Here is a 25,206-nt window from a genome sequence, read left to right on the forward strand (position 1 = left end):
TCTTAACACTTTTCTACACTTTACTATGTTCTAACTCCAGACAGTGATAACCCTCTCCTGTTGGCAGACTGTCTTGTGCTCCTCCGTTTAACGGTTCTCTGACCCTCTTTGCTCCGTCTCATCTCCAGTCGACTCGAATGAAGCAAACTATCATATCCCGCCTAATTAGTGTATGTCTAATTAGGAAATATTTCAGAATCACTCTTGTTATTCTGTCTCCACTACTGAAAACTGTTAGCACCCTGATGAAAATAACTTCCTAGAACTGACTTATTCAAACTCTATTGAGTGTCTTACACTGTGAACAGAGCCCCAGGACCAGCTTGCTTAGGGGACTCTTCTCCAGGTTCATCTCTCTGTAGGTGATGGCTTTGTTATGGAAGGTTTGGGAATCGCTTCCTTTTACGTGGTTGTAGAATTTAATGGCTCTTTTGTGGATTTTGATAATTAGCGGGCATCGGCCTAATTCTGCTATGCATGCAGTATTTGGTGTTTTACGTTGTACACGGAGGATATTTTTGCAGAATTCTGCATGCAGTCTCAATTTGGTGTTTGTCCCATTTTGTGAATTCTTGGTTGGTGAGTGGACCCCAGACCTCACAACCATAAAGGGCAATGGGTTCTATAACTGATTCAAGTATTTTTTTTAGCTAGATCCTAATTGGTATGTCAAATTTTATGTTCCTTTTGAAGGCATAGAATGCCCTTCTTGCCTTGTCTCAGATCGTTCACAGCTTTGTGGAAGTTACCTGTGGCGCTGTTTCTCTCTCACTCTCACTCTCTCACGCTCTCTCACTCTCTCTCTCACACTCTCGCTCTCACTCTTTCTTTCTTGCTATCTCACATGCCTTTTCTATTTTAAACCAGTATTGTCTGTTTGTAATATGGGAGTTGTAGAAGATCAAGGCTACTTGTACATGCCACTCAACATGAGAGCTCGTCACAATATCATTTTTGACAGTGCTTGTTGCTTGTAGAATTTATTCTATTTTTCCTTGTGTGAGAAAGCATGTGTGTGACTGTTTGAGAGAGACTGAGTCACACTATATAAAATAATAAGTCAGATTTGAAATGTAATTGTAATGAGAGGAAACTGGTGGGAGAGGACCTAAGACATATTCAATTAAAGATCACTTGTTGCCTACAAAGGGGTGGGGGGGTCATAGCTTTGTGGCTTCGTGTTTCTCTGTGTTTACCTTTGCTGATAGAAATTGAGAACATTCAGGGCTAACTCTCTGCCACGTGTGACATCGGGTTCTAGTAGCTCCATTTTGAAATGATCAACTCACAGTCTAGCACTTCACATGGTCACTGAACTCTGAGTGGCTTTTCACATTGCAGGTCTCTGGTGTGACCTACCATGGGGCTGTGCTGTGTTTGTGTGTGTTCCATATTTGTATGTTTGCTGTTAGGCTATGTGGTGTTGGTGTGTGGCTGCCATGGCTTTGAACTCCCACTGTGAGGGTGGGCCTCAGTGCTTCTGCTCCTGAGCTGACCAAGGACTAAGACCTGGTAGTGCTATTGTGTGTTATGTGTAGTCTACAACGCACTGCTGAACAATCACAGACCATTGCTTTTTGGAAGTGGTATATTTTCTTCAGTACAGACCACTTGTAAGAGATGGCAAAAGCTCCTTATGCATGGCACCTCCTGCTGTCCTCACCAGCCTTTCCCCCAGTGTGAGCAGTCATGGTCGAGTTCCTTCCTGACTACTTTGCAGCAAATACCAGAACTTACAACGTCTGGATAGGTTTTTAACATATCAGCTAACCACATCGTATGACATAGCAATCTGATGCCCGACTGCACAGTTGATGACGTGGCACGCTACCATTGAAGAAGACCAAAGCCTAGCGCCATGGCTGATGAGATAGCAAAAGCTCAGGCTGCCCAGCTCGGCATAGATAACATTTTCGGTGAAAATCATTCACAAAGAGATTCCTGCAAAAATATTATTTTAAAATGAACGCAATGCAACGCCTGCACGTCTAGTCGGGCAGGAAGTCGACCATGCCAGAGAGGAGGAGGTGAAGTGAGGGTTTTTCTCCTGTCAAAATCTGTCCAAGGTAAGCAGACCGATAAGCAGACCATCTGCTTATTGGGACAACGACTCCCATTGTTAGGGCGGAGACAAGGATCTTGACCACATGAGGTTGGTGGCACCTTAATTGGGGAGGACGGGCTCGTGGTACTGGGTGGAGTGGAATCAGTGGAATGGTATCAAATACATCAAACACATGGTTTGATGCCATTCCGTTTGCTCCGTTCCAGACATCATTATGAGCCGTTCTCCCCTCAGCAGCCTCCACTGATCTCGACCATGCTCTCCTTCCAATGTTGCTCCCAGCCCTCAACTGTGGTCAGATGTGCAGTGGAGCAGCTGCTGTCAATGAGATCGTTAGTTGCCACAGCAACACCCTATAGCCTTCAGCATAGTGAATAGGGAAGTGAGAAGAACACTTAAACTGACCCCAACCCCCTGAAGACGCCACCCTATATTAAACATATGCAGTATGTAAGGAAACATTTGAGCTGTGGGGAAATAGCATCTGTGTGATTCCAAAAGTACGTCTGGGTATCAATTACTTTGGTAAGGTGGAACTAGGGTTACATTGGAATTAAAGACATGCTTGTATGACTTGCTTGTTGACTTTCATCACCAGTTCGTTGCATGATTTCTATACTGTACAAAGTAGAATAATAGTAATGGAAAGTTTATTATTTTCTTGCACACACGTATTCCTCTCTCCATAGTAGAGATGGAATCAAATCAAATCAAATGTATTTATATAGCCCTTCTTCGATCAGCTGATATCGCAAAGTGCTGTACAGAAACCCAGCCTAAAACCCCAAACAGCAAGCAATGCAGGTGGAGAAGCACGGACAGACACAAGAATAGACACAAGTCTGTTTTGCCTCCAAAGCCACTTGGGAAGAGTAGGCTGAAGAAATCCAACATCCCCCTTGTGTTTTTGTAACAGCCTGCGTATGGATTCTCTCAGATTCAAGTTTTATTTGTCTATTTGTGGTGTTGTACACACTCATTTGACTTGGGGAGTGAAAAAAGAAACATCCCAACTGAGTCCTATTGTCAAATCGAGTTTGGGCTCTGACGTTATTCTGACCATGATCCCATCTGACCCCCCCATTTTAAACGTCTGCTCCTGGGGTAGCCTCTACGGATCTGACCGTGGAAAACTCCTCTCTCGTCTCTAACATATAGGCTCACTTTCTGTGAACAGTCCCTCACAAGTCATGCTGTTGAATAAACTAGTTGTCTGCTGATTTTGTTCTTATGTAGGATGTAATCTGAGACAATATCCAAACTGCTTGAACAATATGTCAACAATGGCTGAATTTAACCGAAGCACAGACCAAACATTGTCCCACACAATCAGCTGGCAAATTTTACAAGCACTTCCAGCTGATTGCAAGGGAACGGGCTTTGGTCGACAACATTCGGTTACATTCGGCTATTGTTTACATATTGTGCATCACGTGAAATGCGTCAGGAGATGGTTAGCCTTTCTCCACTTCCTTCACTAAAAGGACCAACCACACGGACAACCGGTAAAGTACTTTTAAATATCATTGTATTCAACATTCTGGCTTGTAGCCATGGTAACAGTCTGATGTTTAGACAACTACTGGGGAGGAGAAATAGAGAGCACTACTTTTCTTGAGCTAGATATTTAAGTATCCAAAAGGGGTGCATACACTTCATTTCTGAGCCCTTGCGTACACTTGTAGTAGGAAGACTGGGATCCATTTTATTCTTTAAAACCCAGAGTGCTCAGAAACACTAGGATCCCAGTGGAACTGAATGCCTTGAACTACTATATATTTTCCTAATGGAACATACAGCGCTATAGGGTTCATCAGATAAGTAACGACTAGCTGAAAATATAAGTGGGATAAAAGCAGAGAGATTCTGCTTATGGGGAATAGAGAAACCTATAAGGTTCATCAAATAAGTTAAGACTAGCAGAGAATCTCTCTGCTTATATCCCACTTATATTCTTTGCTAGTCCATAAGGTTTAGTTATTTAGCAAACACTCTTATCCTGAGCGATTAGTGTTAAGTGCCTTGCTCAAGAGCACATTGACCTATTTTTCACCTAGTCGGCAGTGTGACTTTGAACCAACCTTTTGGTTACTGGGCTCCAGAGTGGGCTTCTGAGTGGCACAGGGGTCTAAGGCACTGCAACTCAGTGCAGAAGTCATCACTGCAGTCCCTGGTTCGAATCCAGGCTGCATCACATTCAGCTGTGATTGGGAGTCCTATAGGGCGGCGCACAATTGGCCCGTGTAGGCCGTCTTTGTAAATGAGAATTTGTTCTTAACTGACTTGCCTAGTTAAATAAAAAATATGTCCTTTCCTGTTCAATCAAAAATATGTTCTGTAGTTCCAATGCCCCAGAGAGACACAGTCATCCTGTGTCTATAAAACAGACCATAATCACAGCATTTTAGATGAATAATGATCTTAATCGTTTACTGGAAGGATCCCTCTTGAAGCAGCATGCTATTGGCTCTCTGGGGAGAGGGAAAGTCTAGCTCCGGTGAAGTGGGAACAGCATCACAAAAACACACCATCATCTCACAGTATCTAACCTGAAAATTGTCATGTAATGTTTGTATACAAACCCAGTGGAGTGTCCAATCCCTAAAGGACACAGACTTGCTCACAATGCATTTGTATTAGGTGCAGAAATGTTAGGAATTATGTTCTGCTTGGCTTTTTATGTATCTCACTATTCTCAATGAGGGAACCCAGCTTCCTGAAATAAGAGCTTACGCTTGACTATCTTTCATCGTCAGATCCTTCACTTTCATTCCGTGTCATATTCCCAGTAATTCCCTAAGCAACGTTAACTCTACTGTTTGAAAAATAAAGTCTACTGAGGTTTGCTGCTCCATCCACTTTTGGACAACGGGATACAATCCACATTAACCGTCTCCGAGGAACATTTTTACACAGGCCCCATAATTACTTGAGCGATGAATCGTGAGTTTGGAGAAAAAGGGAGCCATCCCTTTCATGCACTGCCTGCTTTGAACAGAGACTCGGAGGCTCTCGCCGAGTGTGTCTCTAAAAGATAGGGTAGTCAAGGCTGAGAACCATCCAAATCAGAGGGATGGGGTGGGGTGTGTGTGGGGGGGGGGGGGACAGAACCATGTCCAGAGATCATAACAATCATTACATTTGACAACCAAGCTCTGGCTTAATCTCTGGAGTGGAATCATGCATCGCTCTCCATTGGCTAGCCACGTCTTGGTTTGTCGGCAGGTAGCCTAGTGCTTAAGAGCATTGGGCCAGTAACTGAGCAGGTGCCGGTTCAAATCCCAGAGCTGACAAGGGTAGAAAGTGCCGATGTGCCCTTGAGCTAGGCACGTAACCCTAAATTGCTCTGGTTAAGAGTGTCTGCTAAATTACAAAAATGTATTCTCTCTTGACCTCCTGCTTTACAGCAGCTGCCCGCCTCATGCGGCATTGTGGGTGTTCTAATCTGAGAATCAATGGGGAGTGGCGGAGGAGTTCTAAGGGATTCTCTGGTGTCAGCGGGGCCCAGGCACAGGCATCGATTGCCTTTTTACGCCAACCCACCCAGGCTCTTTGTAGTCTTTCTCTCTGTATAATGACAACATAGAATACTATTTCAATGAGAAGACCTTGTAGATATTTCTCTGGGGAAATGAATCGTACAGCAAGTCATTGAATGACACAACAAAGGATGCATTTGAGAGAAGCAGCTCTGTACAGATGAAAACAGATAAACACTGCATACGTACATTATTATGTTCGTATGAACCGATCAAGCCAGTGTCGTACAGCTAGCGTCTAGTGAAGATGGATAAGTGGACATTGATTCGGATCTGTTCACACTTAGTATACTGGACGAATGCAGTCTGTGAATGAAGTTTTTTGAGGAACGTGCACTTTATAGATGTGTAGTGGTTGACCTCGTTTTGCACCGGACACTCTGTGCAACCGCACTGGGGCCTCTATGGCACGTTGCAGGTTCCCAAATGGCCGCCGTGCCATGAAATCATAAAATCTTAATACTAAAAGTGACGGTAAACAGCACTTCCTGGTCGTCTCGCCATACACAGGCTTTCACTATACATAAAAAATACATTAAATTATACTAAAATAAAGGCACAAGCACAAGCAGCAAAAGCTACGTCGATTATGATAATACAAACTATCGCTAAGGCCCGGGCCAAGTAAAAGATCAAAATGTCCAACTCTCCATAAGGTCTGATACAGTAGGAGGCTGGAGGCTTTTCCAATGTAGTGGATCTTTGATTATGTGATGATGATCCTAGAGAAGCATCTTTCTTACAGCTGGCTTCTTTTGACTCTCTCTCTCTCTCTAGATCATGGAGTTGGAGAGATGTCATTAGGGAGGTTGCTCTAACTCGATTCAGCACTTTTGTAATAGAGTGGTTAAGATGTTGAGTGGTTAAGATGGTTGAGTGGTTAAGATGTTGAGTGGTTAAGATAGATGAGTGGTTAAGATGTTGAGTGGTTAAGATGTTGAGTGGTTAAGATGTTGAGTGGTTAAGATGTTGAGTGGTTAAGATGGATGAGTGGTTAAGATGGATGAGTGGTTAAGATGGATGAGTGGTTAAGATGGTTGAGTGGTTAAGATGTTGAGTGGTTAAGATGTTGAGTGGTTAAGATGGATGAGTGGTTAGGATGGTTGAGTGGTTAAGATGGATGAGTGGTTAAGATTGTTGAGTGGTTAAGATGTTGAGTGGTTAAGATGGATGAGTGGTTAAGATGGTTGAGTGGTTAAGATGTTGAGTGGTTAAGATGGATGAGTGGTTAAGATGGATGAGTGGTTTAGATATTGAGTCTTTAAGATGTTGAGTGGTTAAGATGGATGAGTGGTTAAGATGGATGAGTGGTTAAGATGGATGAGTGGTTAAGATGTACAGTGGTTAAGATGGATGAGTGGTTAAGATGAATGAGTGGTTAAGATGGATGAGTGGTTAAGATGTACAGTGGTTAAGATGTACAGTGGTTAAGATGTATAGTGGTTAAGATGGATGAGTGGTTAAGATGAATGAGTGGTTAAGATGGATGAGTGGTTAAGATGGATGAGTGGTTAAGATGTCGAATGGATAAGTGGTTAAGATGGATAAGTGGATGTAATGTTCAGTCACTGGACCCAGGCCTACTCTTATATTTGATGTACATTTTTCCCCAGTTCCTTCCATTTGCAGTTGATTTTCTTAGAATTGATGGAAGCCCCCGGCTGGAAGAGGGCCTCTCATTTCGCAGTCTCACATTTCGGTTGTTTTTCCATGCGTTGTAAATCAAGCCATTGGAAAAAAATGATTTAATTTTGCCTGGATAGATCTTATGAATCAAATTGTGTTTTTTTGTTCATGTAAATGACCTCTTCTCTGATAACATGTGATTTGCTTAACAAATTGGAACTACGACAGGATATGTAATTAATTGGATATCTACTACTTTGGAATTATGTCTGGATATGGTAATTGTTCCAAATGCTGTTTGTCTAATCTGTTCTCTCTCTCTCTCTCTCTCTCTCTCTCTCTCTCTCTCTCTCTCTCTCTCTCTCTCTCTCTCTCTCTCTCTCTCTCTCTCTCTCTCTCTCTCGCCTTCCTGTCCTCATTGGCCCCTTTGAAGCAGAAGAGTATGCTGTCTAATCTGTTTGTTTTCTCTCTCTCTCTCTCTGCTTCCTGTCCTTGTTGGCCCCTCTGATGCAGAAGAGTATGCTGTTGAAGGTAAGGCTACTATTTATCTCCTACAGGCCTAAGATGGATTCTTCTATGACGTTGGCATCCATATTGGATGGTGGTTGCTGTACATTCTGTTGTGGCCTCCCTCTTGGGAGGGGCATTGTCAGTGCGATTGGACAGTGATTATGGTGACTCCCGGGGGCATAAATGACGCTATTTTAAAAATGGAACCGCAGCTTTTGTTTCTCTATATAACATTTCCTACTCTTCTCAAAGTTACGTTCTTTTCTTCCTTGGTTTGATTATTTTATTTTAACTATTGATGCATACGGTTTCTCAGTTGGGACTTTATACTCCTACATGTGACAGGGCTGGCACTTGCGAAAGTGATTAATGATTCAACCTAGGAGTAAAATATGTGACTATTATCAAATGCTAATAAGTCGTTGAGATGGAAGTATTTCTAGTAGGACAGATGAACCGTGTGATACTGTTTCAAGTTTCCCTCCGGCTCCCTCTACACCCACCTCCAGCGTGGGAGAGCGGGTAAGAGCCAGGGCTGCCAGTCAGGGCCCTTGGGACCACATCAGCCCCTGAGGCTTGTCGCTAGGCTAGCTCGCAGCTCAGCCTAACATATGGGAAGATTAGCATTAGATCCCTGTCTGTCTGGGCCCGCCTGTCATTTCCTCAGCCGTACCAGGGGGGGAAATGAAGGAACATCAACCGGATCAGTCAGACAGAGGTGGTGCAGCAAGCAGTTTACCGATAACTCCCCAGACACGCCGTTCCAGACGCGTTTGACTCTGTAATTGATAGGCAGGCTGATCTGACCCGTGCTGCGCTGTATGCGGTGAGGTTTGGTGGACGGGGAGGGGGGCCGCCATGTTTCCCCCTATCAGGAATGCTGGGTGATGGATTACCCCTCTCCCAGGCTGCAGCAAGCTCGCAGGGGAAATTGCTATGGAAAGAGACTCAAAGTTTTTCCCCAAAACATGAATCAGAGTTTCTGCAGTTGTTGTGCTACCCACCCCAGTGTCTCGGCTCGAGTTTGTTTCATCATATTGGAATCAGAGAGAAGGAGTAGTTTGATTCATCATATTGGAATCAGAGAGAAGGAGTAGTTTGATTCATCATATTGGAATCAGAGAGAAGGAGTAGTTTGTTTCATCATATTGGAATCAGAGAGAAGGAGTAGTTTGTTTCATCATATTGGAATCAAAGAGAAGGAGTAGTTTGTTTAATCATATTGGAATCAAAGAGAAGGAGTAGTTTGATTCATCATATTGGAATCAAAGAGAAGGAGTAGTTTGTTTAATCATATTGGAATCAGAGAGAAGGAGTAGTTTGTTTCATCATATTGGAATCAGAGAGAAGGAGTAGTTTGATTCATCATATTGGAATCAGAGAGAAGGAGTAGTTTGATTCATCATATTGGAATCAGAGAGAAGGAGTAGTTTGATTCATCATATTGGAATCAGAGAGAAGGAGTAGTTTGATTCATCATATTGGAATCAGAGAGAAGGAGTAGTTTGTTTCATCATATTGGAATCAGAGAGAAGGAGTAGTTTGATTCATCATATTGGAATCAGAGAGAATGAGTAGTTTGTTTCATCATATTGGAATCAGAGAGAAGGAGTAGTTTGTTTCATCATATTGGAATCAGAGAGAAGGAGTAGTTTGATTCATCATATTGGAATCAGAGAGAAGGAGTAGTTTGATTCATCATATTGGAATCAGAGAGAAGGAGTAGTTTGATTCATCATATTGGAATCAGAGAGAAGGAGTAGTTTGATTCATCATATTGGAATCAGAGAGAAGGAGTAGTTTGTTTCATCATATTGGAATCAGAGAGAAGGAGTAGTTTGATTCATCATATTGGAATCAGAGAGAAGGAGTAGTTTGATTCATCATATTGGAATCAGAGAGAAGGAGTAGTTTGATTCATCATATTGGAATCAGAGAGAAGGAGTAGTTTGATTCATCATATTGGAATCAGAGAGAAGGAGTAGTTTGTTTCATCATATTGGAATCAGAGAGAAGGAGTAGTTTGTTTCATCATATTGGAATCAGAGAGGAGTGCATATTCCAGATTGTCTTTACTTCGTGAACCCAATTTGAATTGTGACCTGGGTTTGATATGCAGAGAGCAGGGCTGTATAACAGAAACGGTTTGAAGCTGACATTCTCCCGCTGCGTTTGAATCTGAAGATCAGAGACCTGTCCTGCTATCTCCTCCCTCAGTGTGTGTGTGTGCGCTCACGCGCTTGGCGAGTCACGACCGCCCGTGCCGCTGGGGTCACATGTCGGAAGCGCTGAAGCCGTTGATGGGAAAATGTCAGGGTGGTGGTGGGGGCGGACAGCGAAGGGACAGAGGTCATTCGTTTCCACGTTCCCGGCTGATATGCCCTGACGGCTCCTCACTCCGTACCGTGGCCCCTCCAAGCCTGTGTGAGGAGTTAGGAGGGGGCAGCCAGCTACCTCGCTTTGTGTGTGTGTGTGTGTGTGTGTGTCTGTGATCTTGACTCAGAGGAGCAGAGCGAGGACCCATGCTGCAATGATGTGGGGCGATCTGTTTCATGCCCCAGCCCCAGAGGGACTACCCCAGCCGAGGTCCCACAGGAGTGGACGGCAGACCTCTAACCGCCACGACTGCCTCCCAGAATGGGAACAAGAGAGCAGCGGCCCAGCAGACCAACAAGAGAGCCATGGGGGTCCTGGGTGACCATTAACATTCATTAGACTGCATAGCCGTGTCCAACTGGGACACACGTCAGTGACACAGCCAACAGGGGGTCCAGCTGAGAGACTAACCAGGAATGAGAGGACGTAGGGATTTAAATCTGGTCTGGCTTGTTATTTCATTTGATCCTTATATTTGAAACTGATTTTGGACCGTGCAGACACTTTGCATTGGTCCAAGGGTAGCTGTTGAAGTTGGGTTAACTTTTTATTCTGGATGCTTTTGGGCAGTTTAAATGTGACAATTGCCCTTGTCTGGTGTTTCAGGTGTGTCCCAGTTGCAAAGCTATTGGCTAAAAGAAAGATGATTCTAATCTGCAGGCTTGTGGCTGTGGTACCCCAGGGTTTACAAAGCATTTGCACAAGCAGCAGGGCTTTTAATTCCCCCCCACAAATGCTCCAGGGTTGGCTATTTGTTCAGAGCTTCCAATGTTTTCTTTGACAAATGGCAGTAATAAGGTACACACTAAAAAACAAAGTCTGAACTTTCACCCCAAGTAATGGGCATTTGTGTTCTCCCAAGTCATGATGTTTTAATTAAGAAGTGAATAAGGACCCCCAGAGATGTGTGTTGTGTATTAGTAGGACACAGATACTTTAGGTAGTTATCTAATGGTTCATCGTCTCATTCGTCATCTTTGAGAATGCCTGGAAGCCAGAAGCCACCTTGCTCCATGGTTTTTGTCCTATTTTTAGGGCCTTGATCCGTCACCATCTTTGGTCTAATTAGTGATAGTGACCGTGCGTGTAAAGGTTGCTGGAGATTGATGAAACGGGGAGACCTTGAAAGCCCGGGGGACAGAGGTGCCCCTGGAACACGGTTGGTTGACTGCGCTGGCAGACAGTGGAGGCAACGCTTGATGATCTGCGGTTTCACTGACCCGTTTTCACTGCTAAGCCAACCCCCACAGTTCTAGCTGCATCAGAGATGGCCAACCAAGCTCTTTTCCTGGGTTTGGCATAGGAAATACACCCCTTGCTGTAATAGAAACCATACTGTAATGCAGATGTACTCAAACAGGCACAGGATTCACATTACAAAGACCACTGACAGATAATATAGCAGATTTATATTTCGAACGATAAAGAAATTGTATCAGTTTACATTTTTGATTTATATTTCTGTTGTTTTGTTCTGAGCATCATACTGAATGCATGGTCAGATAGAGCCAAACAGACAGTGACAGAGAGACAGTACGAGTCATAAAGAATCACAGTAAATCCACAGCTACGACACGGTCTGTGCGAGTTCCCCAGTGATCTGTTTGGGCTGAGGGACGCACCAAGCGAATCCCCCTGCTCTAGCTGACGGTCTTTTATTTTCTGGGACATCCAGGCCAGGAGTTCATCTATAAGCTTTGGGAGTTTGATGTTGAGTGGAGATATGGGATTGCAGGTTGAGTGATGACTGTACTGTAGTTATGGGAGATTAGTCTGGATCATCCAAACCAGATTATGGATTTTGTTCTTATTGCAGAGAAAATAGAGAGAAAAAAATCTATCCTAGATATGTCTGCAGTATAGTGGAGTAAACAAGGAAGCAATAGAACATTAAGGTACTGATGTCAGAAGGGCATTAACCTACTTTTGGATATTATTGTTGTTGGAATTTTTTAAGAGTCTTGTCTAAGTTTATATATTTATATGCATATGTATTCAAAGCTACTTCTGAGCTTTGTCTATTCAGTAACTTATTTGTTATGTAAAGCTAAAGATGAACGGATATCTCAGAATTGACTAGGAGTACAGAGAAAAAGACATGTCTTTACAACACGGTATTGAACAACACGATATTGTACGACACAGTATTGAACAACACGGTATTGACTGTGTTGTACGTCTCAAAACAGTCAATTCAAACAACAATGAAAAAACTATATGGCACGAACACAACGTTCTAGTATGATTACCACCACCATTCTTCTACTCTGTCTAATCTACAGCTACCAAGACACCAACTTCCTTTTCATCTTGTCACGTTCCCCAGCAATAAATGTTGTCGCTCAAACAGAAGAGGGAACTATAAAAGAGTCACTGACAACAACCAAAACAAAACAGGTGTGGTTTTAGGAGGGGTTCTGAAAGACACTGTTGACTAACAACAACTGTAACCCTAAAGACACACTTCAAGACCAAGACACTCCCTCTTCATCTCCTGTATGGCACATTCCCTTTGTTCCCCACAATGCTATTGGTTTTCTCATATTGTCATATCGCCGATATGATGAAACAAAACAAACACATTCACAAACAGTATCCCTCCCTCCATATTGCCTTTGGAAAGAGCTGGGAGTTATAAGAGCTGAATGACGTACTGTACTGCTGCAGAGGCGTTTGGAGGGAGGCATTGATCTGCTTCTCCTCTCCCTCCACGTTCTCCCCCAGACCAGGACACTTGAGATAAACAGTGCTGAGGTCCTGGAGGATCACGCTCAACCCATGTCCATTCTCACAGGCAACAAATTCCGCCTTCTCACACACACTGTATATCTCTGCTTCTGTGATATCAAAGTCAAAAGGCTGAGCAGTGGGCGCTCCAGTTGTGAACAGCAATTCCAAATGAAACGTGTGCGTGTGTATGTGTGGCCTTGAACGCTACTCTATAGTGATGGAGCTACACTGCTTTAGGCTTTCGACAACACTGCCAATGCCATGTCTGTAACGTCCATAAACTGTACATGGTCCCACTTCATGTTGATTAGGATGACTTCTGCTGGCTCTCAGTTCGCTAGCCTTGAGATTGCCATTCAGACAGATGCCCACCCTGCGCTAAGATGGCCGCCGGTCGAGTGTGTTGCTGCCTATTGGGCCAGGGCCCACAGTGGGAAGAGAGGCCATGGTTAGATCCCTGCATACAATATCATTGGGGTGCAATATAGGCTGCATCTATCTATCTCAGGGACTCACACATTGTTATAATGGAAGCTAGTGACATATTTCACGTCATCAACAAAGTGATTAACACCCTGGAAATGTATTTCAAGAGTACTGTATGTCAATGTCCAGTATAACACCTTAAGTCTTTATCCAATTTGTCATGATTTCCTGAATGCGTTATGTGATTCTACGTATTCTCAAATGGCATTTGTGCTATTCCCTGAATGTATATGCTTCTAGCTATTTGAGACAGTAGAAATGCTCTGCTTGAAATGGCTCTGATTTTGGAGGGATTTTGTTCCAATCCCCAAGTCTCCCCTCCCCTGAGTGTATTCAAATGAAAATGTGTCTTGCTTCATTTGCCGTGCCTAGGTGGATTCGAAGTGAATTAACACAATTAACATAGTCTTTTAAGTGTTTCCCTGAGGAACAGAGGTTATGGGGCATTTGGAGTTGATATTGTATTGTCTTTAGTTTTGTCATCTCCCATCGCTTAATTTATGCCCCGTCAGGAATGCAATCCCTGTAATCCTCTCTCTCTCTCTCTTTCTCTCTCTCTATTCATCTCCCTTTGGCTCTTACACTCTGTCCTATTCTCATGTACTGTATCTTCCAGGATATCTATCCATCTATCTGTATTCCTAGACTTTCTTCACCTTTTTAATCTTCCAATTCATTACATTTTCCTTTTCCTCCCTCTACTTCATTCCCTCTCTACCTCCCTCTCTACGTCGTTCCCTCTCTACCTCCCTCTCTACGTCGTTCCCTCTCTACCTTCCTCTCTACTTTGTTCCCTCCCTACCTCCCTCTCTACTTCGTTCCCTCTCTACCTCCCTCACTACATTGTTCCCTACCTACCTCCCTCTCTACGTCGTTCCCTCTCTACCTTCCTCTCTACTTTGTTCCCTCCCTACCTCCCTCTCTACTTCGTTCCCTCTCTACCTCCCTCACTACATTGTTCCCTCTCACCTCCCTCTCTACGTCGTTCCCTCTCTACCTCCCTCTCTACGTCGTTCCCTCTCTACCTCCCTCTCTATGTCATTCCCTCTCTACCTCCCTCTCTACGTTGTTCCCTCTCTACCTCCCTCACTACATTGTTCCCTCCCTACCTCCCTCTCTACGTTGTTCCCTCTCAGGTCCAGCAGATAACATCTTAGGTTGTTGCTAAGAGGCTTATGGGGGATGCCTCAATAGAGGGAAGTGGATTGCTCCTTTATTGAGTTGAAGGAGGCAACCTGGACAGGGCACACAATGCTAAGGAGGTAGGAGAGGAGGTGGTTCTAAGGAGGTAGGAGAGGAGGTGGTTCTAAGGAGGTAGGAGAGGAGGGTATTCTCCACCTGAGTCTCCCTAATGGTGCACAGCTTAATTAACATGTGCTGTACATATTACCTAAAGTCCCAGTGCAGTCAAAACCATCATATTCCGCCCTTTATCATAGTGTAATGGTAGTTTTCGTAATACAACTCCACAATCCTTTAGTCCAGATATGGCACAGGAGGTTGGTAGCACCTTAATTGGGGAGGATGGGCTTGTGGTAATGACTGAAGCGGAATGAGTGAAATGGTATCTAATACTTGGTTTCCATGGTTTCCACGTGTTTAATGCCATTCTATTTACGGCTTTATTTAGCTACGGTGCACAGTGTTCCAAATAATACCCACATAACATCCATGACACACTTATTCAAGTATGCCAGAGTTCAATACGTTACACAATAAGGACTTTTGCTTAACTCTGCCCTCGTCGAACACAGTTCACACACAAATGACATTACTCTATCAAAATGATCTGTGCATTATCCAACGCCCACTCTAATATCCTCCCATTTAACCTTGATACAGTAGTACATGTTCTCTATAATGGGGGTAAAATCGAGCGTGCAATTTCATTATGCACTTTTACGGTCTGAATGATTGAAAATATCATCAAAGAAGCAATCAGTGTAGCTGTTCAGTAGTACATAAAGCAACGGAGGCCTCTACGACTATGCATTTATGTTATTGCGCAACTCCATTGAAATATAGTCATGAAAAGTGGGTCTGTGCTCTTAAGAGGTTAAGGCAGCCTTCACAAAAAGACAGGTCTAAATTGGCCGTCTTTTGTCTGGCGCGGCGCGAGGACCATCCTTAAAACACATATTGACTGGCTTGGTGTGTCTGTTATGGCAGGCGCTTTGAGGGGAGCTGACACTTTCCTATTTTCTGCCTGACACTCCTCGTCACTTCCATAACCAGATTTGTCCATCCATGGCTCAAGAAGACGGAAGAGAGCCCGAATTTCTTCTTTCTCCCCTTTTATTTCTAGTCTTTCCAAAGTGGGAGAGGACAGCACTGTGTGTGTGCCCTACAGTACCTGCATCCATTTTGGAATTTAGTTATGATGCGAAATGCCACTGACAGGTATCCTAGAAGTCTTTGCCTGGCTGTGTGACACATGGAGAGATTAAACTTGGGCTTGACCAGAGAGGGAGAAAGCTCATCTCCTACACACTGAAGGGTAGAGTTAAGAAAATAAAAAAGACCCCTCTCTTCTGGGCTACTAGTCAACTATGTCGAGATAGGGCCACAGAGAGAGAGAGAGAGAGAGATAGGGCCACAGAGGGAGAGATAGGGCCACAGAGAGAGAGATAGGGCCACAGAGAGAGAGAGAGAGAGTGAGGGAGAGAGATTCCTCTACTGTGAAGGTTACGTTGAACCGAGTTCTTCTTAGAATCCCACATTGGTTCTGCACAATGTCCCTACAGCAATACACAGGAAGTGGGGAAATATTCAATTTAAGGAAATGCAATGGCATTGATTGCGCTTTTCCTTGGATGGAGTTGATGGTTATTTTCAGCCTAGGCATAAAGGCTAGATCAGGGCACTCCAACCTTTTTCCTGCAGAGCTGCAGTCCTGTAGGTTTGAACTGGTTGATAAGGTGAATCAGGTCAGTTACATCTGGGGTTGGAGCGGAAATCAACAGGAAGGTCGCTCTCCAAGAACAGGGTTGGAGTTAATACCTACAGGAGGGTCGCTCTCCAGGAACAGGGTTGGAGTTAAAACCTACAGGAGGGTCGCTCTCCAGGAACAGGGTTGGAGTTAAAACCTACAGGAGGGTCGCTCTCCAGGAACAGGGTTGGAGTTAATACCTACAGGAGGGTCGCTCTCCAAGAACAGGGTTGGAGCGGAAATCTACAGGAGGGTCGATCTCCAAGAACAGGGTTGGAGCGGAAATCTACAGGAAGGTCGCTCTCCAAGAACAGGGTTGGAGTTAAAACCTACAGGAGGGTCGCTCTCCAAGAACAGGGTTGGAGCGGAAATCTACAGGAGGGTCGCTCTCCAAGAACAGGGTTGGAGCGTAAATCTACAGGAAGGTCGCTCTCCAAGAACAGGGTTGGAGTTAAAACCTACAGGAGGGTAGCTCTCCAAGAACAGGGTTGGAGTTAATACCTACAGGAGGGTAGCTCTCCAGGAACAGCGTTGGAGTTAAAACCTACAGGAGGGTAGCTCTCCAGGAACAGCGTTGGAGTTAAAACCTACAGGAGGGTCGCTCTCCAAGAACAGGGTTGGAGTTAATACCTACAGGAGGGTAGCTCTCCAGGAACAGCGTTGGAGTTAAAACCTACAGCAGGGTCGCTCTCCAGGAACAGGGTTTCAGAGCCCTGGGCTCGATGCTGGACTGGAGTTCGTAGTTGCATGCCCTCACAGAACGATATTCTCGTAATGTATTTAGCTAGTGGCACAATTGTGTATGGGCAACGGCAGTGAAAGACAGGTGGCGGCGTTCAGAGAAATGGGCTGGTAAAATGGAGCTCAATAGGCCACCCAGATGAATGGGCCCGAATCAGAGGAGAAAATGGAAAAGCAGCTATTCTCTTTCATCTTCCCTTCATCTATCCCTCCATCTATCCCTCTATTTTATAATGGAAAACGAGTAACACTTGAGTGAGACAAGATTTTTGTCACCATTCAGGCCCTCCCTCTTTCTGTCGTTAAAGGGGAGAATATTCTAGAGGGATTTCGCTGGTAATGGCAGTTGATTGTGGTATTTTTCTCCTCCCACTCTTCTCCTCCCCTCCCCTCCTCCCACTCTTCTCCTCCCCTCCCCTCCTCCCACTCTTCTCCTCCCCTCCCCTCCTCCCACTCTTCTCCTCCTCTTCACTTTCTATTCTTTTACTCCCAGTCGCTGGCGGTCCGCATGAAAATGTGGAGGGCAAATGCAATATGATGTGACCTTAAACACAGATCAGATTCAATATTTCTCAAGGGACCTCGTCTCTGGTGTTGGAAAGAAAATGGTGTTGCTAGTAAAATGGCTACCAGTATTCGGTCGTCATGGGTACTATAGGATTTGATTGAGCAGATTTGACACTTTTGTTGTGTTTTTGCGTAGGAGTTCTGCTTGGTTATAGGTGTGTATACGCAGTCATAGAAATGCTGGAAGGGAAGACTTTACCTGATGCACTGAATCTCAGCAAGGGTCCACCCACCTGCAAAGATTTACCCTCAGACACACACTCTCTCTCTTTCTCTCTTTCTCTCTTTCTCTCTCTCGCTCCCTCCCTCCCTCCGCTTAAATCCTGCCTAAAGCGAACAAATAGCAACTCCCCTCGGCTACAGCCTCCTCTTCATCTGAGAACCCACGTATGACGTTTAATGTGATCACACCTACCATTTACAGGGCTTGTTCTAGACTTAAAGTTGCGATGAATAGGGATTTCAAGTCTTATCAAATAACATGTACACAACCAATGTTAAGACGTGCCCTCCTTCTAACGTACTGGGTGTCGTAGACACTAGTGCTATAATGAGGGGTTGATTTGAGCAGGGACCTCATGGAGGTGCTTTGAAAAGCCTTCCTGACTGACCCCTACTGGGTAAATTAACCCTGACCCGCTCCCTACTAGGTAAATGAACCCTGACCCCCTTCCTACTGGGTAAATCAACCCTGACCCCCCTCTCTACTGGGTAAATGAACCCTGACCCCCTCCCTACTGGGTAAATTAACCCTGTGTCACAGTATCCACAGAAGGTGGCGCCCCTCCTCGGTCGGGCGGTGCTCGGCGGTCGTCGTCGCCGGCCTACTAGCTGCCACCGATCCATGTTTCTGTGTCTTTTGGTTTTGTCTGTCTGTTCTTCACCTGTTTCTTGTCTGTCATTAGTGGGGGTGGTATTTAGTGTGTCTTTTCAGTTCAGGATTTCGTGCGGGATTGTTTTATGTCATTTCAGTATAGACGTTAGTGAGCACTGCTCCCTATTTTCTATTATTGACCGGGCTGCGCCCCGTGCGCCATTTGTTTTGGGAACGTGTTTCCCTCTTTGATTATTGTGTGCGCCCTGTGCCTTTCGGCTTCTTGTGTTTTCCGGATTGTTATTAAACACTACGATCTACCAGACCTCTGTCTCCTGCAATTGACTCTGCCTCTCTACTGATCCTGGTAACTCATGACACCCTGACCCCCTCCCTACTGGGTAAATGAACCCTGACCCCCTCCCTACTGGGTAAATTAACCCTGACCCCCCTCTCTACTGGGTAAATTAACCCTGACCCCCCTCTCTACTGGGTAAATTAACCCTGACCCCCTCCCTACTGGGTAAATTAACCCTGACCCCCCTCTCTACTGGGTAAATTAACCCTGACCCCCCCTCTCTACTGGGTAAATTAACCCTGACCCCCTCCCTACTGGGTAAATGAACCCTGACCCCCCTCTCTACTGGGTAAATTAACCCTGACCCCCCTCTCTACTGGGTAAATTAACCCTGACCCCCTCCCTACTGGGTAAATGAACCGTGACCCCCTCCCTACTGGGTAAATGAACCCTGACCCCGCTCTCTACTGGGTAAATGAACCCTGACCCCCTCCCTACTGGGTAAATGAACCCTGACCCCCTCCCTACTGGGTAAATTAACCCTGACCCCCTCCCGACTGGGGAAATTAAGCCTGACCCCCTCCCTACTGGGTAAATCAACCCTGACCCCCTCCCTACTGGGTAAATTAACCCTGACCCCCTCCCTACTGGGTAAATTAACCCTGAACCCCCCTCCCTACTGGGTAAATTAAGCCTGACCCCTCCCTACTGGGTAAATTAAGCCTGACCCCCTCCCTACTGGGTAAATTAACCCTGACCCCCTCCCTACTGGGTAAATTAAGCCTGACCCCCCCCCTACTGGGTAAATTAACCCTGACCCCCTCCCTACTGGGTAAATGAACCCTGACCCCCCCTCCCGACTGGGGAAATTAACCCTGACCCCCTCCCTACTGGGTAAATTAAGCCTGACCCCCTCCCTACTGGGTAAATTAACCCTGACCCCCTCCCTACTGGGTAAATTAACCCTGACCCCCTCCCTACTGGGTAAATTAACCCTGACCCCCTCCCTACTGGGTAAATTAACCCTGACCCCCTCCCTACTGGGTAAATTAAGCCTGACCCCTCCCTACTGGGTAAATTAACCCTGAACCCCACTCCCTACTGGGTAAATTAACCCTGACCCCCTCCCTACTGGGTAAATTAACCCTGACCCCCTCCCTACTGGGTAAATTAACCCTGACCCCCCTCCCTACTGGGTAAATGAACCCTGACCCCGCTCTCTACTGGGTAAATGAACCCTGACCCCCTCCCTACTGGGTAAATGAACCCTGACCCCCTCCCTACTGGGTAAATTAACCCTGACCCCCTCCCGACTGGGGAAATTAAGCCTGACCCCCTCCCTACTGGGTAAATCAACCCTGACCCCCTCCCTACTGGGTAAATTAACCCTGACCCCCTCCCTACTGGGTAAATTAACCCTGAACCCCCCTCCCTACTGGGTAAATTAAGCCTGACCCCCTCCCTACTGGGTAAATTAAGCCTGACCCCCTCCCTACTGGGTAAATTAACCCTGACCCCCTCCCTACTGGGTAAATTAAGCCTGACCCCCCCCCTACTGGGTAAATTAACCCTGACCCCCTCCCTACTGGGTAAATGAACCCTGACCCCCCCTCCCGACTGGGGAAATTAACCCTGACCCCCTCCCTACTGGGTAAATTAACCCTGACCCCCTCCCTACTGGGTAAATTAACCCTGACCCCCTCCCTACTGGGTAAATTAACCCTGACCCCCTCCCTACTGGGTAAATTAACCCTGACCCCCTCCCTACTGGGTAAATTAACCCTGACCCCCTCCCTACTGGGTAAATCAACCCTGACCCCCTCCCTACTGGGTAAATTAATCCCCGAGCTGACAAGGTAAAAATCTGTCGTTCTGCTCCTGAGCAAGGCAGTCAACCCACTGTTCCCCGGGCACCGAAGACGTGGATATCGATTATGGCAGGCCCCCACACCTCTCTGATTCAGAGGGGTTAAATGCGGCAGACACATTTCAGTTGAAGGCATTCAGTTGTACAACTGACTAGGTATCCCCCTTTCCCTTTCCTTTACTGGGTAAATTAACTCTGACACCAACTAGCCAGCTAAGTTAATACCATCAGCACTAACCGTGTTGGAGGCTTTTCCCTGTGTGTGTGTGTGTGTGTGTGTGATATTATATGCCAGGTTGTGATTTAACTGTCATGTTTTTTACCTTGCTAGATGTGTTGGATGTCAGGCTCAGAAACATTCTCCATAGCTATAGTGTTATTCCATGCTGTGGATTTCCATTATAATTGATTGGTTGATGTCTTCCTTCTTCGGCATTGAATTGGCCTTGTACATTGTTTCCATGCACTTTGTCTTAACATTGGTTGTGTACATTTTATTTGATAAGGCTTGAAATCCCTATTCTTTGCAACTTTGAGTCTAAACCAAACGAAATGCAACAGAATGCAACAGAATGTTCTGTGGAATACACAAGTGTAAGTGGGAGGTGTGTAGGAAGCGGATTAAACTGTCACGCCTCACTGTGAGGAGTCGACCTCAACGGCTTGATCAATGTCGTCCAGGCACAAGATAATAAACTGGTTAAGTCTCTCCCCAATGGCTTTAATTGAACAAGTACATGTCTCACACAAGTCCATCTAGGCAGAAGGCCTTCTGGGAATTGGTTGTTTTGCATTGGGAGATACAGTCCTCGGTCTCCTGGTAAAGCAACTTAATCAAGAACCTGTAACCCCATCTAGGCTTCTCAATGTGGACAGGAGAGGCTACTGGAGTGGAGCATCAAATGTGTTTGGATGTGATTTTTTTGGGCATTTATAGTTGGTTTGTTTTAAACCAAATATTTAATCAGAATGATTTCAGGTGGTGCCAGAATACACAGTAACTATTACAATTAGTCCCAGTAATGTTTGTATGAACTGTTGGCATATTCAGGTGCTTGTTTGATCAGCCTGGAGCTATGGCAGTCTGTTTGTGTCTAAGGCAGGGGTGTCCAACCCTGTTGCTGGAGAGCTACCCTCCTGTAGGTTTTCGTTTCAACCCCAGATGTAACTAACCTGGTTCAGCTTATCAACCAGCTAATCATTAGAATCAGGTGTGCTATATTACGGTTGAAGTGTGAACCTACAAGACGGTAGCTCTCCGGGAACAGGGTTGGAGAGTCCTGGTCTAAGTGCTAGCCCCTGCCTTCTGTCCACTTACGACAAACAAGTGGCTGGCTACTGTATGTCCAGGGTTGGGTAGGTTACTTTCTAAATGTAATCCGTTACAGTTACTAGTTACCTGTCCAAAATTGTAATCAGTAACATATTACCCACATTTTTGGATTACTATCCCTTTAAGAGGCATTTGAAGAAGAAGACAAAAAGGATCCATTAAATTCATTTGGTTTGTCAGCATAGTGGTCTCTGACTTGTGGTCAGAATCACTTGGACAAACAATCTTTAACCTAGGTATTTTTTTCAATGTGAGAAAACAGAATGGTGTCATCATGTATTTTTTCTCTCTCGCAACAATCCTTTCTGAATTTAAAAGTAATCTAACAAATAATCATCTAGTTTTTCAAAAGTATCTGAAATCTGATTCGAATATTTTAGCTGTTAACATAACTGATTACAGTTAGTTTTTTGTACTTTCAATTTCATATAATCAGTTACTGTATATGGCTTTTAATCATTCAACTTTTCAGGGCAGCGACCAAGCCCTCCATTATCAAAGACATTACACTAACTGAAGTATCAGTGGATGTCAAGTACAGTCTGTCATCGCTGAATCAATACATGAACAAACTACACATTCTGTGCCCGTGCAACATTTTACATTTTAGTCATTTAGCAGACGCTCTTATCCAGAGCAACTTACAGTAGTGAATGCATACATTTTTTTTTTTTTTTTTTTTTTTTTACTGGCCCCCCATGGGAATCAAACCCACAACCCTGGCGTTGCACACACCATGCTCTACCAACTGAGCCACAGGCAAGGCCTACCATTATTCAGGAAAACACAACTAACCAACTTTTGTCTTTGCTTCTAAAAGAAGATTCTTGCAGAAGTTTATTTCAAAAGGTCCTTTAAGGAAATAGCCTTTTCTGAAGACACTAGGTCGAAACACATCCTTGATTTAGAGAGATTCTGCAGAAGTCCCAACTGGACATTGACACCCCTAGCAGTAAACTGCTCTCTCTACTCCTATAGCCCTAGCAGTAAATAACTGCTCTCTCTACTCCTATAGCCCTAGCAGTAAATAACTGCTCTCTCTACTCCTATAGCCCTAGCAGTAAATAACTGCTCTCTCTACTCCTATAGCCCTAGCAGTAAATAACTGCTCTCTCTACTCCTATAGCCCTAGCAGTAAATAACTGCTCTCTCTACTCCTATAGCCCTAGCAGTAAATAACTGCTCTCTCTACTCCTATAGCCCTAGCAGTAAATAACTGCTCTCTCTATTCCTATAGCCCTAGCAGTAAATAACTGCTCTATCTACTCCTATAGCCCTAGCAGTAAATAACTGCTCTCTCTACTCCTATAGCCCTAGCAGTAAATAAAAAATCCTTTACATGTGCCTTATTCAGTGGTTCTCCAAACCATTGTCCTGAATCTGAGCCCTATCTAGTACATGTGATCATGGGGAAAAAGTTTTCTGACCTTTTCGGTAAAATGTTAGGCTAAATTAGTTGTCAGTCGCCGGACGTGGCAGCCATGCTAAAGCTTCACACTGAGTGAATGTTCTCTATGACAGCCTACCTGACTTCTAACCTTTGAGGTACACAGAGAAGTAGAACCTACAGTGAGGGAAAAAAGTATTTGATCCCCTGCTGATTTTGTACGTTTGCCCACTGACAAAGAAATGATCAGTCTATAATTTTATTGGTAGGTTTATTTGAACAGTGAGAGACAGAATAACAACAAAAAAATCCAGAAAAACGCATGTCAAAAATGTTATAATTTGATTTGCATTTTAATGAGGGAAATAAGTATTTGACCCCTCTGCAAAACATGACTCAGTACTTGGTGGCAAAACCCTTGTTGGCTATCACAGAGGTCAGACGTTTCTTGTAGTTGGCCACCAGGTTTGCACACATCTCAAGAGGGATTTTGTCCCACTCCTCTTTGCAGATCTTCTCTAAGTCATTAAAGTTTCGAGGCTGACGTTTGTAACTCGAACCTTCAGCTCCCTCCACAGATTTTCTATGGGATTAAGGTCTGGAGACTGGCTAGGCCACTCCAGGACCTTAATGTGCTTCTTCTTGAGCCACTCCTTTGTTGCCTTGGCTGTGTGTTTTGGGTCATTTTCATGCTGGAATACCCATCCACGACCCATTTTCAATGCTCTGGCTGAGGGAAGGAGGTTCTCACCCAAGATTTGACGGTACATGGCCCCGTCCATCGTCTCTTTGATGCGGTGAAGTTGTCCTGTCCCCTTAGCAGAAAAACACCCCCAAAGCATAATGTTTCCACCTCCATGTTTGACGGTGGGGATGGTGTTCTTGGGGTCATAGGCAGCATTCCTCCTCCTCCAAACACGGCAGGTTGAGCTGATGCCAAAGAGCTCCATTTTGGTCTCATCTGACCACAACACTTTCACCCAGTTGTCCTCTAAATCATTCAGATGTTCATTGGCAAACTTCAGACGGGCATGTTTATGTGCTTTCTTGAGCAGGGGGACCTTGCGGGCGCTGCAGGACTTCAGTCCTTCACAGCGTAGTGTGTTACCAATTGTTTTCTTGGTGACTATGGTCCCAGCTGCCTTGAGATCATTGACAAGATCCTCCCGTGTAGTTCTGGGCTGATTCCTCACCGTTCTCATGATCATTGCAACTCCACGAGGTGAGATGTTGCATGGAGCCCCAGGCCAAGGGAGATTGACAGTTCTTTTGTGTTTCTTCCATTTGCGAATAATCGCATCAACTGTTGTCACCTTCTCACCAAGCTGCTTGGCGATGGTCTTGTAGCCCATTCCAGCCTTGTGTAGGTCTACAATCTTGTCCCTGATATCCTTGGAGAACTCTTTGGTCTTGGCCATGGTGGAGAGTTTGGAATCTGATTGATTGATTGCTTCTGTGGACAGGTGTCTTTTATACAGGTAACAAACTGAGATTAGGAGCACTCCCTTTAAGAGTGTGCTCCTAATCTCAGCTTGTTGCCTGTATAAAAGACACCTGGGAGCCAGAAATCTTTCTGATTGAGAGGGGGTGTAATGGTTGTCGTCTGGAATGGAGGACCAAAACGCAGCAGCAATGTGGATGCTCATCTTGTATTTTATTTTAAACCAAGAAAACACCAAAATAACAAAATGAAGAACGAACGATCAACAAAACAGTCTTGTCAGGCTCACACACGCAAAACAAGAAACAATGTCCCACAAACACTAAACCAAACACATACTCATATATAGGACTGAAATCCCAATCAGAGGCAACGAGAAAACACATGCCTCCAATTGAGAGTCCAACCCCAATAACCCAGACATAGAAATACAAAAGACCAGAGACCACATAGAAATACAAACATAGAACATTACCCAAAAACCCGGAAATAATAAA

General features: G+C 44.8%; 1 protein-coding gene across 1 annotated transcript in view; it reads left to right on the top strand.

The window, feature by feature from the left end:
• Positions 1-25,206, top strand: part of LOC115199226 (neurexin-2-like) — an 840,225-nt gene that overhangs the window by 155,788 nt on the left and 659,231 nt on the right. Inside the window, exon 3 of the mRNA XM_029761850.1 lies at positions 7,744-7,761. Within this exon, the coding sequence (XP_029617710.1) occupies positions 7,744-7,761 (18 nt within the window). The remainder of the gene's footprint in view (positions 1-7,743; positions 7,762-25,206) is intronic.

This window comes from Salmo trutta, chromosome 8, assembly GCF_901001165.1.
Source record: "Salmo trutta chromosome 8, fSalTru1.1, whole genome shotgun sequence".
NCBI lineage: Eukaryota > Metazoa > Chordata > Actinopteri > Salmoniformes > Salmonidae > Salmo > Salmo trutta.